This window comes from Mauremys reevesii, linkage group 2 (genome assembly GCF_016161935.1).
Source record: "Mauremys reevesii isolate NIE-2019 linkage group 2, ASM1616193v1, whole genome shotgun sequence".
Lineage (NCBI taxonomy): Eukaryota > Metazoa > Chordata > Testudines > Geoemydidae > Mauremys > Mauremys reevesii.
The window spans coordinates 266,485,523-266,501,882 of NC_052624.1; the positions used below are offsets into that span (position 1 = coordinate 266,485,523).

At 45.4% G+C, this 16,360-nt stretch overlaps 1 protein-coding gene across 2 annotated transcripts in view; it reads right to left on the bottom strand.

Moving 5' to 3' along the window:
- Nucleotides 1-13,797, bottom strand: part of TMEM65 (transmembrane protein 65) — a 43,522-nt gene extending 29,725 nt beyond the window's left edge. The window contains exons 1-2 of one of the 2 annotated variants that reach the window (XM_039525651.1): nt 12,598-13,797; nt 4,779-4,859 (exon numbers count right to left, since the gene is read on the bottom strand). In XM_039525651.1, the coding sequence (XP_039381585.1) occupies nt 4,779-4,859; nt 12,598-12,931 (415 nt within the window). In that variant the 5' untranslated portion in view covers nt 12,932-13,797. The remainder of the gene's footprint in view (nt 1-4,778; nt 4,860-12,597) is intronic. The other variant, XM_039525652.1, reaches the window with a different exon arrangement.
- Nucleotides 13,798-16,360: the final 2,563 nt, after the last annotated feature.

A 16,360-nucleotide genomic window follows, 5' to 3' on the forward strand; every position in this document is an offset into this window, starting at 1 on the left:
CCATCCTCCTGAGGAAGGCCACCAGCACAATACATGCATTTGGTAAAATCGCATGACGGGAGCTGATGATAGGCTAAAGGGGAGGGACCATATACTGGTAGTGGTGGCCAGCAATAAGGAATCTGAGGAACTTCCTGTGGCCTGGGAAAATTGCCACGTGAAAATAAGCATCCTGGACGTCGAGGGCAGCAAACAGGTCGTGATTCGAAGCCAGGAGAATGGTAACAAGAGTACCCAGGCAAAAATCTAATGTACTTGATGTGTCTTAAGAGCACAAGATCGAGAATAGGTCTCATTCCCATCTTTGGATATGGGAATTAGGAAGTACAAGGAGTAAAAGCTCTTTCTGTGATGGTGATGAGGAACCTCTTTGATACCCTCCCCAGTACACACGGTTCATACCTGCTGTGACAGCAGTGAGTTCTGAGAGGGATCCCTGAAGACAGATGGGGTAGTAGGATGGGAGCAGGGAATGGAGAGGAACTGAATGATATAACCCAATCTCATGGTGCTGAGGACCCATCTCTCCACAGTTACTGTCCCCCAAGCACCGCAGAAGTGAAAAAGCCTGTTCCAGCATAGCTGACAACTGAGGCACTGCTCTCAAAATGCCCAAACAACATGTCTAGCCAAAAGAGTGGGCGGATGGGCCATTTGAGAAAAACTAGACCCAGAAGTTTTCCTTCTCCATGATTTGTACCCCTTTCTGGGGAAATCTTGATGCCTCACAGGGTGGGAGGACTGAGGATGATATTGCTGTTGGTTCCCAAAATGACATCTCTTTGAGGCTTGCGTATAAATCCCCAATGAGGATAGGGTGGCCTGGGAGTCCTTGAAAGAATGTAACGTCTCCTCAGTTTTCTCCAAGAATAGGAAGCAACCAAATGGCAAGTCCTCTATGGTTTGCTGGACCTCAGGAGCTATGCCAGAGTTTTGTAACCATGATTTCTTCTCACTGTTACGCAAAGGCCCTGAGCCTGGAGGAAGCACCAACAACATCCAGGGCGGACTGTAAGAATGTCTTGGCCACTAAATGGCCTTCCATAACAAAGGCCTTGAATTCCTGCCTGGAAGATTCTGGCAATTTGTCCACAAAATTGGACATAGCATCCCAGTTCACAAAATTATATTTCAATAACACAGCTTACTTGTTTGTAATGTGCATCTGCAAAGTGGGAGTCAAGTAGATCTTTCTCCCCATCAAATCCAGCCTTTTGGACTCTTTCTGTAGGCACCGATTTATATCTTCCCTGTCTTACTTTCTCAACTGACACTATCTCAGAGAATTTGGAGCTGGATGACAGAAAAAAGACTCAGAGCCCTGCACTGGCACACAGTATCTTCTGACAGTGAGCTTTGCTGTGTGGATTAACAAAGCCAGGGCATTACACAGGGCTTTACCAGGCTTTAGTATTGCTTTGTTTATAGGGAGAACAACTATCCAAGGAACTGATGGAGAATAACCACCTATGTGTAGGTATTTCCCTGTACAAACTCAGCCTGAATTCCTAAGGCCGATGCCATGCACCTAAGCTAATCATGATACAATCTGAAGCCATCCAGCACTGAAGATAAGGACTCAGTATTTCTTTGTCATTTGGTGATGAGGAGAAAAATATAGTTGGGACCAATGGAATCCCTTGAGAAATAACATCTGACTGCCGTAATGGTTCAGGATACCCCATGGCAGAGGGAGCCGATGGCTGCAGGCCAGGTGGTTCTGGCAGGGAGCCCACTGTAGGTACAGGTGAACTCACTCTACAGTGAACAGACAACCAGCATTTCTCCAAACAAAGGACTTCCACAGAGGCCACTGTGAATAAGGATAATACCTTGCCAACCAGAAAGAACTAAGCCAAGGTCTCATGTGTCTACTGCAGGAACGGTACCGAACCCAGTACCGACTGTGATTCCTGCTGTGTCTTGATGACCTTTGAGATAGAGAGCGACGGGAAAGGGGAGGGAGATGTTTTGAGCTTGACTGCGAGGATCCCTCCAAATAGCTTGACGGTGTCAGTGGGGTCACTCAACGGGGCCATCAAACAACCTCACAGTGGGTCCCAAAAGAGGCATCGTTACCAAAAACGAAGATCATCCAAGCACAGCAGATGCAGGCTGCATTGTAGACGGCATCAGTAACAAAGATTCTATGCACATCAACAATGATCTTCATGCCAAGCAGGAAGTCGATGACAAGCCTGCACCAAGGGTAAACTGCAGTTCCGAGGATGGCATCAGCAACAATAGTAAGTTTGCCACCAAACCACGGTGGGATCTGAGGATGCCAAGGATGATAGCACTGTAGTCAACTGGTCCTGAATGAGCGGTGAGTCAGGGATAGAAAGACACAGAAAATCTGCTGCTGCTTGATACACAGTCAGGGAGGAGACCAACAGTCTCAACGAGTGCCTGAGGCAGTACTGAGTCAACAGTACAGGCTTTCTTTGCTCCCACCTCGGTACTGAAGAGTGGGTTAACAGTCCCACTCTAACCTGTGGACTGGGAGACTCCCAATGCTGTTCAGTACTATTCTTAGGCAGAGAAGTCAAGTCCAACCTCTGGAATAGCCCTGGGCTCTCTTATGAGGGTTTTTTTCTCAGATAGCCCAATGAAAGGGAGCGGCCCCTCTTCCTTCAGCTTGAGTAATTTGGGCTTGGCTGAGACGCCCCAGCTCTGGTGCTCTTTGAGGGGCCTGACTTTCCAAAGCAGTCTCTAGTGTCTAGGCAGGCTTCACTGCCTGCTCAAGAAGGCGCTGCTTCAATCTTAAGTCTCTAACCATCTGGTTCCTCTTCTTAAAGGACTTACAAATGGAGTGCCTTTCCTTAGTGCGTCCTTCCCCAAGGCACAACAAACATCTATCCTCACCATTTTAAAAACAAGCAGTACAAAATGAATAATTCAAACATGTCTTCCAAAGGAATCCAAAGAACAGAGGGTAAACAGACTATCGGAGATAAATGGAATGTAGCAGACAAGCTGAGGAAACACCATTTAATAAACTAGAACTGCTGACATGTGCCATGACTCTGCTAAAGTTTAGCAAAACCTGGGCTATATATTAAAAAGCACATATGTCTATCTAAAGAATAAAGTATTGCAATGAACACTGCGGAAGTACCTTCAACTTCTTTCAGATAGTATTGAGAAAGTCTTTGGATGGAAAAAAAATCACATCCATTGGATAAAACAAACATTTTTCTGAACTTCTGCCTTTAGAACCAAGTAAATATGGTTTATAGGAGACAAAAACTGAAAATTCAAAAAGCCATCAGAAATGAAAGGACAAGTTTAATTGCAAGCATTGTTAGTACATGTCCCAAGACTCAAGCAAGCATATTATTTGTTATGAAGGAAAGTTTCACACAGAGTAAGAGTAAACTAAAAGAAGATACTTTTTGGTGTTGGAGATCACTTTTAAAAAAAATATCATGGAACTGTTTCCAACTGTCTATTAATCTAGCCATTTCTATTTTTTTTTTAATGGAACTAACTTAACAAGATTTGTGACATTTGCCCTGACTACTCTGCTTGTAAACCATATCTATCTGCATCCCATTGTCTACTTTGTCTTTTTATACTGTAAATTCCTAAGGGCACAGACTATTTCTTCCTCCTTCTGTACAGCACCTAGTACACTTTGGCTAAATAAAATCGGCAGTGGCTAAGAGCTGCAATACAGAGTAAACTTCTCTCCTTGCTTAAGTAAAACCCCACATTTTATTTTATTTTAATTTAGATGACACACCAGAACTAAGCCTCTGATGAAGAAAATAAAGGAACTGAGCATATGCATACTTTGAATACCGCTTATGGCTGCTAAAGTGTTTTTAACTTGGATAGTAATGTGAACCGTAAAAATCAAACTACACATTTAGTGTTAGCAGAATGTTGATCTCTCCTAAAAGTCTTACTATATCAAAAAGTAGCATATTTTCCTCTAGAAAAGTTCGTTAAAAATCTTACTTCTTACAGGTATAAATGTATTCCTTTTACAGATATAAGATTACTACTTTTACATATATTTTCAAACTTAGACCCCACTCCTGCAAACACTTATGCATATACTGAACTTTAAGTAATCCCATTAACTTCAACATGACTACTCACATACTTGAAGTTAAAACACAGGTAAGCATCTTCAGGACCAGGCCTTAAGGCTCAAATTTGTAAAGACATGCATGTAAAAGTGTGCAAGCATAATTTATGAAGTAACTTGGCACAAAATATATATGCAAAACTGCACATGCACAATTTTGAAAATTTAGGCCTAAATCTAAATTAGAACATTCCATTTCATTTCACCTATGAACAGTAATTACTGCTTTGGGGTGTTTTTTTTTTTAAATAAGTAACTATTTTTAGTGGTGAAAGTTGTTCAGTACTAGGGTACTGAACATTTAGTGTATCAGATGTAGCTCTTTTCTAGCAAAGTGATGCTGATGGGATAAGATACATGTTGCCAATGTTTACAGAGTGAACAGAGCTATTTCAAAAAAGCATGCCTGTTTCAGCATTAACTAAAAGTTAAGATACAGTTCATAAGCCTCTCTACAAGGAGAAGGAAAAGAACAACTTTCTAAAATTGAGCTAAAAAATTTCCATAATAATTCTTGGGCCGAGCTGACATTCTTGAATTATAAACAGAACTGCAAACTTTATTCCTGCTAACAAAACATGCCAACTGCTTCAAAACAAGCAAGCAGAAGTATGTCAAACTGATAATTCCCTACATTTTTCGTGCTGCATAAAGCCAGCAAACATAAGAGATTTTACCATACCAGAAGTACTAGTTGTCTCTGGTGATGTTACCTGCTTCATTGCCTTCTCAAAGGGTACCAGTGGTTTTGGGTATCTGGATGCTAAACGTTTTAAAAAGCAAAAACAGGAACAAGTCATTCTTTAGTAGCTTATATTATTTAAAACCATTCCAAACTACCATAATTTACCTGCCAGAAAGGATAGGGCCTTTATAACTGATGGAGAGGCCTAATCCCATATACAAAACTCCCACTGATTGCAGCATCATTGCCTTTAATAAGATGTTTTTGTGACAGTAAAGTCTGCAGCATCAGGCGCTGAGAATTTCTAGATGTACATAGAGAACTACTGAGAACAGAGAAATAGATGCAATATCAAATTAAAGAAGTGGTCTTCATAAAAACATAGACAGAACACTGCAGAATGGAGCACAAAGCAAAATCAGGTGAATGAGTCATAAAACAAGTTAAATTGCACTAAACAGTTTGTTGCTGAATCTAAGGTAAAAATGGACAGCTATATGTTATTTAGCCATTTTCTGAGACAAATTCCAGGCTAATTCCGTTTTAAATTATTAAATGCTTCCTTTGTAATTTAGACTATTAAACCCTACCCCACTTTTGGTACTCTAACAACATATCAACAGCCTCACCATGGAGTGCTTTCTACAAGAAGCTCCTGTTTTCACAGGTTATACACGTGGAACCAAGTTCAAGTCCTAAACAAAATCAACACAATGTTAGGTTTGCAAGTTTAAATACAGAACAAGTCAGGAAATTAAAGTTCTCATAGCAATTTTAACTTGCCTATATGGCACACAACATATATATATTAAGGTAAACATTTAATCTAGCAAAAACACTACATGTTAATGAGGGTAAGATAACATTCCTATGAGAAATTTAAAATTGAGTTTCCCAACTATTTGAATTTGCAATTTTATTGTTAGATTGACATAGGGTTTTGTATTTTTTTAAATAAAGATTAAAAATGTAGAGGAATATAGGAATAAAGAAAACTAGGTGAAGAACTGCTGAGTTGTGCAGCTCTGTAGTGCAACCAAAGGTAGTTATGCCACTAGAAACTAAGATTTTCAACTCCTCAAGAGCAGTACATGTTAAAGCTTTTTTAAACTTTGTAGATTAATATTTTTCAAGTTCTCAGCTCAGAAGGCTCATAACTGAGGTATCCAATGAAATGCCTAGTCTTCAATCTTTTCTCTCTGCTCCACCTGCATCTGGTGCTGATTGTTTTGCAGGCTACAAGAGGTGCTATAACCTTAGTGCCACCCAATTTGTGGAGGGGAAAGATTAGCATGAAAGCTAATCCAGACTATTTTTACAAGACAAAATAGTTTCATCTAGGGATCAGGAGAGTGAAGAAATCCAACTTTTGACCCTATTTACTTGGTGGGGTAGTTGTGGTGTTCACTGATGAGAAATCTGACCTAAGCCTCTATATACTAAAACTGTGGAGTTTTTAAGCTCAATTGAGCATTCAGTTCTCCCTGGCTAAACTCCACAATAGAGTTCCTATCTAAACAAGGCAGAATCCACAGTTCCAGCCATCAGAAAGGGGCGTGGCTGGGTCAGACCAACAAAAGCCATATCTGCTTTGCACAGCAACTTACTTCATTAAATACTTTGACTCAAAATCTGCTGTGACAATTTTGTGGATGAACAGTCTCATGATTCTGACAAAGAAAATGCATTTTTCCCTCAGGCCAAATATTGTACCAAAGAAATAAAGCAACACTTAACTCTGAATGTCCCCTGGTTGGGCTAGTTCGCATGTATTATATACACACACATTCTCTTTTGCCAAGAAGGCCATGTACATTATTCACATCTTATCACCTACAACTTCTGCTATTTGAACAAATTATCAAAGAATGTATTTAAACATAAAATTGAACAAACTTTTTAAAGTTAATATGATGTATTGCTGCTGATAACTGAGCTAACTGCTGTACATGTCAACAGAAAATAGCAATGAAAGGCTTCTGATTTTCTACTGTGGTGTAAATACTTACCAAATATATTCTCTACCACAAAAGACCATTAGCATTAATGTATGTTGCTTATCTTCTACACAGAAATAGTAACATAAACTATCATAAATAGTAATTCTTAGATTCCCATAAATTGATGCTGTGTGTAAAATACATTCAAAGTACAAGTAAGATTGACCGAAGTTCAAAGTCAATATTGCTTGTATTTTCTTTTAACATTCTAGACAAGCTATACAGCAGTTGCTGTACATGCCTCCTTTATACAGACACTTGACACTAGTCTTACAGTGTCTGAAAAGAAAAAGCACTGTGGGATGGTGGAGGAAATGTATATTTCCATCTGAAATATCTTAGTCTCATTCATTCTATGAATTAACCTTTTGCACTCACTAGTGGGTTTTGCAAACCTACCAACTGAAAGAGCTTGCTGTCATATTGGATTAGAACTGTTTGCACTAGTCAAAGCAGCTTACTCTTGCAAAAATGTTATGAATGTTTAGCAGCACAGGCACAAAATCTGCACAATCACCAATTATCAAAATAACAATGAAACTAACCATTTATTCTCCCACTGAATAAACTAAACTATTTAAGAGTTAGCCAGGAGGCAGATGGTTCCATCTATGCCTAGCTCAAAATTCACCTGCACATATATACAATAGCCATAAAGGGATGCCAGAAGAATCTTCTCTTCAGCTTCAACCATTATCTGCCATATTACACTGTCAGGAATATTCCCCACAGTAGATCAATTAGTCTAAACAAACAAACAAAAACAAAAACACAGTAAAGCAGCTTATTTTGCAGAGGAAATGATCCCAGCAGAATCATGTAAGTGGTCACTGGGTCAAAGAGTGGCACTAAACCCACTGGTGTTGGTATGCCTTAGTACACCGCGCAAGGGTGTTTTCATAAAAGTCACTTTAGAAATGTAAGTTTGGTCAAACTGAAAGAAAACTTGAATGTATCAATCTTTTCGCTGAAAAATTATTTCTACAATTTTCTTAATTTTCATCAAAAGATGGTTTTGTTACATAAAAGGAAATTTAGAAGTGTACATGAGTCTCTGTGTAAAGTCATTTTTCACACTAGCTGTAAGTTTTTCCACTACTGTGGAATCAGTGACACCTTCCTCCTCTGACCATGTTTAAAAAGGGGGGGAGGGGACAGGGAGGAGGAATTAACTCTGTCTGACTGCTAAGCAAAGCTTACCAGGGGCATCCCTTTTACTCAGAAAATAAAGCAAAATTGGAAGCATTTCAGATATATTCAAAACAGAAAAAAAGAAGAATTTGTCAGCCCCCGCACTTAGTGCTTTTATAATTATAGAGGGAGGAAGTAAAACATGATACAAGTCCAGTCCATCTGTATGACTTTAAGATAATGTTTGTAAGGGACAGGCATTCCATTTACAAACTATACTTTCCAGGAAGAATAGAAACTCAGACAGAGAGGCTTGAGGATTATGTCCCTGAGAACAACTTGCAAATGATTTCCATGTTACAAGAAAAAATATAAAATTAATGTTGTAGATACAGCACACTATATAGTGATGTATTGTCAAAATTTTAACATGGAACGCTTTAAAAAAAAAAGTATTCTACCTCAATTGGCAGGACATATCGTTAGGTAAAATAGTATCCTGACAACACTTCCCAAAAATCCAGTTCTTTACTTTATCCTCCTCCCAGTCTTCCCACCCAGAGCTACATGCTCTCACTCCACTGCTCCTGTGAGAGGTTCCTCTATGTCAGTGGTTCTCAACCAGGGGTACATGTACCCCTGGGGGTACACACAAGTCTTCCAGGGGGTACTCAACTCATCTAGATCAGTGTTTTTCAACCTGGGGGTTGAAGCCATCAGGGGGGTCACGAGACAGGTTTAGGGGGATTGCAAGTGCAGGGCCAGCATTAAGGAGTGACAAGCAGGGCAATTGCCCAGGGCCTCACACCACAGGGATCCCTGCAAAGCTAAGTAGCATGCTTCAGACCCACTGCCTGGGGCTCAGGCTTCTGACAAGGCTCTCAAGTGAAAAACAGGCTCAAATATCACAATGAAATGTAAGTACAATATTTATATTCCAAATTGATTTGTTTTATAATTATATGATAAAAATGAGGAAGTAAGCAATTTTTCAGTAACAATGTGATGTGACCTTTGTGTCTGATTTTGTTAGCAAGTAGGTTTTAAGTGAGGTGAAACTTGAGGTATGCAAGACAAATCAGACTATTGAAAGGGGTACAGTAGTCTGGAAAGGTTGAGAACCACAGCTCTATGTGGCTCCCTTCAGGGCACTGCCAAGCACACAGACACAGGCCTTCTGATTGAGGACTAAAAGTATAAAGGAGAACTTCTGTTTTTATTTTTTAAAGTACATTTCTAGCCCTTTTCTAGATCGGCCTGATAATGTCAACCAGTGTAAACCAAACAGAACTTGGTATCCACTTCAGCAACAGGGAGCTGGAGGGCACCTAGAGTTCTCCAACCAACACCTAACATAAAACAAATCAGTTATATTTGGAAGGAATTATCGTATACACTCAGCACATCCCTGTGCATAGCTATATGATCACGGTAGACAGGAACGTGTTATGTTTTGGAATGGTAAAGATACAAACGTTTTTCACAGGCCCACCTGTTCGGATTGGTGGCTTCTAAATGTTAAGGGTGGTGGCTCTGGCTCACCTATCTGACAATTGTTCTTCAGTGCAGCAGTGGTGACAATAGGTAGGTTATTCCTCAGCCTCTGATGTTAGTGGAAGCTGCAGTCAAGACACCCTGCCCTATCTAGCTGTAAGGCAGTTGGTGGACATAGACGGGACTATATTCTTCTGGTCATGGGCTTGGTAATTAATTGGGAAACAGGCCCCCTTTGGTTCTTGATGTGAACAAGTCTCCTGTATGCTCACAGTCTCCCCTAACTAATGAGAGTCTCAGCGGGGGCACAAAAGAGGTAGTGCAGCAAGGGAGACAAAAACCTACCCTAACTAGGAATTCTTGGTCAAAAGGGGCACGTACTAAAGGCTCTTCTTCCATAAAGGTGCATTGTGTCAAGACCTGAAGCTTCAGGACACATCAGAAGACCACAGACATGAACCAAGCTTAATTGTATATGACGACAGAACTATGCACACCTTTTATTATTTTCTCATCAAGGAGGAGAAAGTTTGTTAGTTGCAGCAGGCATGTCCTGGCTGCCTGCAGATTTCCAGGTGGAGCTGAAGGTACTAGTATAGATATACAAATCCCTAAATGACTCGAGACCAGCCTACTTAAGACTGCCTCTCTCTACATGCCACATTGTTGAAGTCAAGACCTGTGGAGACACTCCAGCCAAAGATCCCTGTCACTAAATTGGAAGGGCATTCTAGGTGAGGGACCCTTTCCTCTGGAATACACACCCCCAACTCAAAATAGCCTGGATATGTTGACCTGCAGGAGAGTCTCCAAAAAATTTGAGAGGGATTTTTGGAGACAAATGCTATTTGAGGAGTAATGTTTACTGAGGATGGAGTAGCTATTTAATCTATACTGTATGGTCTTTTTTTTTTGGTCATACTGTGTGAGGCTTCTGCTGAGTCTTCTGTTCATGTTAATTGTGCTATTAACTAATTTTCATGAGTGCCAAGAGTATAAGAGAGGTGCCCCTGGTAATTTTACAGATCTGTAATAAAGAAGTCATAATTAAAATACAATAAAGATTAATATGGCCTGACTGTTTTGTTTCTGTTTAGTCTTCTAAATACTCAGGTAACAGGTATGCAGACTATGGATTTTATAGAAATGCAGTTATAGAGGAATGCATCTAGCAGTAGTTTAGGAAACTACTTAATTGCAATCTGTTTATCTCTGTATCAATCCTCAAACATTATGTTGAAATAAAAAAACAACAACATTTCTTCTTGTCCTATTTATCATTGAATAAGGTGCTTTGGCAACTATGCTAAAGAATAAAACTATTCAGACTCATGTATTGCTTTGTCAAAAGCTAGCAGTAAAGCTCCACAAAAGCTTGAATTTTCTCAAGAGATATTCACATAGAAAGCAAGTGACATTTTAAAGGATTACTATCACAGAATAGTATATTATAAATATAGCATTCGTTTACACATTTACATAACAAAGATAAGAAAAGCACATTATTTCTTCAGTGAAACAGTGCTTCTAGAGCTGACTGTTGTAGCTGTTTTCCATTGACTGCAATGTTTCCTCAAGACTTGCACTGTACAGCTACAGGCCATAAAAGTGCCCTTTCCAAGGACATATATTACAGTACTACTGAAACCACAAAGAGGCCTACCTCAAATATGAGTGGATTTCTTTAATAAGTTACAGAATCTTGAATATTTGTAATAAAAATGTTTATGGTACCTAATAAGATTAAATTATAAGAGTCAGAATTTCAAATTCAGTACTAGGCTTAATAGGTTGGTTGGTTTGTTAGTGTTACATCAAGTTTTGAGACCAAAGCTATGGCATCTTTGGAAGCTTATGAACTCTAGCTGCATAACAGTTTAACAAACACAAACATTACGCTGCCCAAGAATTGCGGAGCTTCGGGTGTTGAAGGCAGAGGACATTGTCCCTATGCACTGCTACTGTATAACAAAGACAAATTTACTTTATTTTTATATATTAGTACATTTTTGAAGTCACATTTTACATGAGTCTCCTACTTACTCTATTGCTTTTTAAGGATTCAATTAGCCTAATGCATAGGAGGGAGAAAAGGCTGAATTCTTACTAAGTCAGACCTGAATGCTTCATTGAATCAATAAATTATATCAACATCCAGAAAACTCATAAGTTGAGTAACTAGAGTGTGAAAAGGGTTCCTTGGAATCATTTTATTCCTTTTCTCCATAGTCTGTCATTTTGCGTCCATCTCTTTTCCTGGAGTTCCAAGAAGCCTCCCTAAAATCTGACATGCCAAATCTTTAAATACCACAATTAAAAAAGCTCAGAATAGACAATTTAGTCTAGAATGAAATAGCAAGCCCTAGTTTTAACATTTTGTTTTCTGCTTCTATTTGCATTAAGTTTGTTTTTATAATATGGTAAAGATGTTGCTTTTTCTCCCTGTCCCTCTTTACCAACAACCTCAAGCTAGTATTAATTTAACTGGTCCGCATACAGCCCGCTTTCATCTTTATTTCACTATACCTTTCCCCAATTTGATGCTGGACTGTTTTCAAGTCATTCACTGATCTTGTTTACTTGTATGACCACCTCTGCTCTACCCTTCTGCTTCCTAATACCTTCTGGAGATTCTCTCCTTCCTGTTCCTAAAGCACTTCAAACACACCCTCCTCCACCAAAATAGGTTTTATTCTTCAATGAACAGGGATAGGCAAGAGAGTAATCATTCCACTAGGCGTGTCGTTCCTACTTTTTTTTTTTACGGAAAACTTTCCGTGAGTAACACTGGGCCCTGTGCAGCATTTAATTTCACTGCACAGCCCGGCTCACCAAAGGCACCCTGAAGTACGTGACACAGCCACAGTCACCCGAGCCCGGCTGCTCGGGACACCTGGCTGGGGGAGCAGGCGATGGGGAACCCTTCCCATGTCGCTTACTTTGGGGGCAGTGTCACGCTAACAAGGTGTTAGCGGCTGCGGTGGCAGCCTGGCCCCCCTGGCTAATGCAGCTGCAGACCCAGGTGCATTGGCAGGACGCGGCACGGGCCGGGTCCAGGATGACTTTAGTGGAGGGCGGCGCGTCGGCGTCTCCCTGCCTCCCCCCCGGAGCGCAGGGGGCTACAGGGCGCGGCGATGCCAGGCTGGGCCCCGACGCGGGCAGGACAGGGAGCGGGGGCGCTGGCCGCTCACCTTGCGCGATGGCGATGGACTCGAAGCGGTGCAGCTCCCGCAGCAGGCAGCTCCGCTCGGTGGAGTGCAGGCTGTAGATGAAGTCGCGGGCGCCCTGCGCCGTGTTCAGCGCCTCAATCGGCTCCTTCCTCGGGTGGGTGCCCAGCGCCCGCGGGCGGCCGGGCGACGCCAGCCCCGAGGCCGGGGGAAGGCGCAGCCCCTCGGCCCCGCCGCGCAGGGTGGCCAGGCGGCGGCAGCAGCGCGGGGCCCGTAAGGAGCCCAGGCAGAAGGGGGCGGCGGCGGGGCCCCCCGGCCGCCCCAGCAGCAGCGCCGCCCGGCTCAGCCACGCCGACATCAGCAGGCAGGGAGCGGCGCTAGGGAGCTACGATCCCCGCCCGGGAGCCCCGCGCGCGGCAGGGCCGGGCACCATCCAGGGCAGAGCCCGGGAGCCGGGAAACGAGCCGCCGCGGCCGGGCTCGGCTCCTTCCTGCGCCGGTGACCGAGACTGGGGAGCGGGACGCGCTGCTCATGGGCTGCCGGCCGGGGAGCAGGGGGGGTCCGCTCGGTCTCTCTCCGCAGCCGCCTCCTGCGGTTGGCTCCGGGCTGGGGGAGGGCGAGTCAGTCACAGCTCCCTGCGCCGCCCCATGGAGGCTCCTGGCAGCGGCACTAGCCTACGGCCCCCGAGCCGGCTGCGAAGGGAACACCCCGGCCGCCCCGCACAAACACCGGCGGCGCCCGCCGACAGCCGAGGGGGCGGCTCCGCGCAGGCGCCCGGCCGATGCCTGAGCGACAGCGGGAGAGAAGGAGGGTCCCGCCCAGGCGAGCGGCAGGCGCCCTGCCCAGCCAGGCGATGCGGGACGCGGCCCGGCCCCCGCCCCCCGTGTGTGTCCCACCCCCAGGCCTTGCTCCGGAGCGCGAGAGGGGGCGCTCAGCCCCGCGTCCCAGGGAAAGCCAGGCCCAGGGGGCTCCTCCCGCCGGGCTCCGCCTGGGCACGCTCCCCTCCGGCCCCAGTGCTCCCGGCTCCCTTGGTTCAGTCCCTTGCGAGGAGCGGGTTAGTGCCCGGTTCTACCACTGCCATCTCCGGGGGGACTGGGCGCTGCCCGCGGTGTTTCCCCGCCCGCCAGCGCCAGGGGAGCGAGCCGCTGTAACGCCCGCTGCTGCGGGGAAGCGCTGGGTGGGCAGCCCGGCTGTGTCTCAGCAGCGAGCCTGGACCCAGTGGGAGCGGGGCTTGCTGTGGGCACGGCGAGCTTTGCCAGCATGTAAAGATACAAAGCTCGGGGCCGGCTGTAAATAGAACCCAGCGAGCGGCTGAGCCGCCTAGAGCTTCTTAGTGCAACTTGTGGGGGTCATTATCCCGTGTCGGGGTGTCATAGCACGGAGTCATCCCGGCACCCTCGTGCCTTTTCCCCGGGATCGCGGGTGAGTTCGCGTCTGTTTAGCGGGTGGGGCTGTCCCCAGTGGAGGGGCGGGATCTGCGTGACCTGACACGTGCTCTGGGGGACAAAGGTCTGCGTGCAGGCTCTCCCCGCGGGCTGAGTTAAGAGGCTATTTACCCATCATATTCGTGGGGTGCCCCTCTCTCCCTCGGGGGAGGAGTCTGGAGAAGTAGTTTCAGGCAGCGAGGCTCAGAGAGCTGTGCTCTCTGTTTTCTGTAGATTACACAGAGAGACGGTGTGCCAGGCTTAGGCACGTGGTTTCTGAATTTCCGAACCCCATGCTACTGGGCAAGCATGAATCATCGGAAGAGTGTCATCGTTGTAACTAAAAACTGGCAGATACAAACCAGATTTTAAAAAAAGTTATTTCCTGTTATTACTAATACATTTGATAAGTAATAGCTTAACATTGATTTACATAATCAAAACATGTTACAAACATCAGCAAACCAATACCCTATCCAAGGCAGGCTCTAGGCACCAGCAAACCAAGCACGTGCTTGGGGTGGCTCTTTTTTTTTTTTGCTTTCCGTGGCAGAAGCCTAGAGCTGGCAGCAGCAGCACTTCGTGCATGGGGGGCACCCTGGGGCTGCTGTGGTTAGCGCCGCAGGGGAGCACCTTGTGACTGGGCAGGGCAGGCTCCGAGCTGGGGACACGCGGACTGGGGGCCACCCCACGGGGAGCACGGAGCCGCCAGCAGGTGCTGCAGGGCGGTTACCCCTCCCAGCACTGTAGCTGGGGCTGGGCAAAGCGGCCCGAGCCGTCCAGGTACTGCGGCAGGGCAGCCAGAAGCAGCAGCAGGGCCTAGAGGGCAGGGCACTGCCGTGCGGGGCCCGCATCCCGCTCTCCGGGGCTCTGCTCCCTCTGGGGCTATCCTGACCCGGCTCCTCAGCCCCCTGCCAGGGCAGTCTCCCCGCTCTCCCCTCCCGGGTCTTGGCTGGTCCTGGAGGCGGGAGCCCTGGCTGGAGGGACCCTGGGCTGAGGCACGGCCCGGGAGCCCGGCTGCTTACCCCAACCCTGCCAGCACTAGACCAGCTGGAGGCAAGGGAGTAGGGGGCAGAGTCAGCACTGGTGGGGAGGAGCCCAGGGCTGGGGCGGCAGGGGGTGCGGTGGGGGGGGAGAGAGAGCCCAGGGCTGGGGCGGCATGGGGGGGGTGAGAGCCCAGGGCTGGGGTGGGGGGCAGCCAAACATTTTTTTGCTTGGGGTGGCAAAACACCTAGAGCTGGCCCTGACCCTATCATTTAGGCCAGTGGTCCCCAACCTTTTTAGCTGGCGGGTGCCAGCCAAAGGACCATTGCGGCGGTGGAGCACCCGCCGAAATGCCGCCAAATTTCAGCGGGGACGCCTCTCGATGACGCCGCTTGCCGTCGACAAGCAACGTCATCAAGAGGCGTCCCCGCCGAAATTCGGGAGCAACGCCTCTCGATGACATCACTTGTCGACGGCAAGCGGTGTTATCGAGAGGCATACTCGCTGAAATTCGGGGGCGACGCCTCTCGATGACATCACTTGACGGCAAGCGGCGTTATCGAGAGGCGTACCTGCTGAATTTCGGGGGCGACGCCTCTCGATGACATCACTTGACGGCAAGCGGCATTATCGAGAGGCGTACCTGCTGAATTTCGGGGGCGACGCCTCTCGATGACACCGCTTGTCGCCGACAAGTGATGTCATCGAGAGGTGTCCCCGCTGAAATGCCGGCAGGTGCTCTCCCGGGGGCCAGGACGCGGGTGCATTAAGATGCCCACGCGGGCGCCATGGCGCACGCGGACACCACGTTGGGGACCACTGATTTAGGCAGTGGAAAACAAACTATGTTTCACTTTGGTTTTTTCATCCCTTTTCTCTTCCCTCCTCCTTCACCCCCCTCCCCCCATGCAACAGGACAGTGCTTCAACATTTGGATTGCAATCACTGCAGGGGAATTCTTTTTAAATTAAAAGATAGTTGCTCTTTTTTATAAACACAAAGATTTTAGATTTTCAATTAGGTTTTGCAAAATTCGCAAATGAATACATTTTTTAAAAATTAATACTAACTATCCAATATGATCCTAAAGTGCAATCTTTTTCAACAGAACACTCTAGGAAAAATGTGTCAAAGTTTTAAAGGAATTGGGAAGCTTTTTAAATACACTAACACACAATCTGATCTTTTTATTGTCCTGGGAATTAATTTATGTGCAAAGAAAGTGCCAGGCCAAAATTCATAGTCAGGAGTGTCCAGTCCCTGACAGGTGGCAACCCAGTTGTTAAGCTTGCTTTAAAAAAAAAAAAAAGACACACTTATTGCAATTAGTGGTTTTTACATCTTAGTTGTGCAGGATCTCAAGCACCTCTTCTACAAGG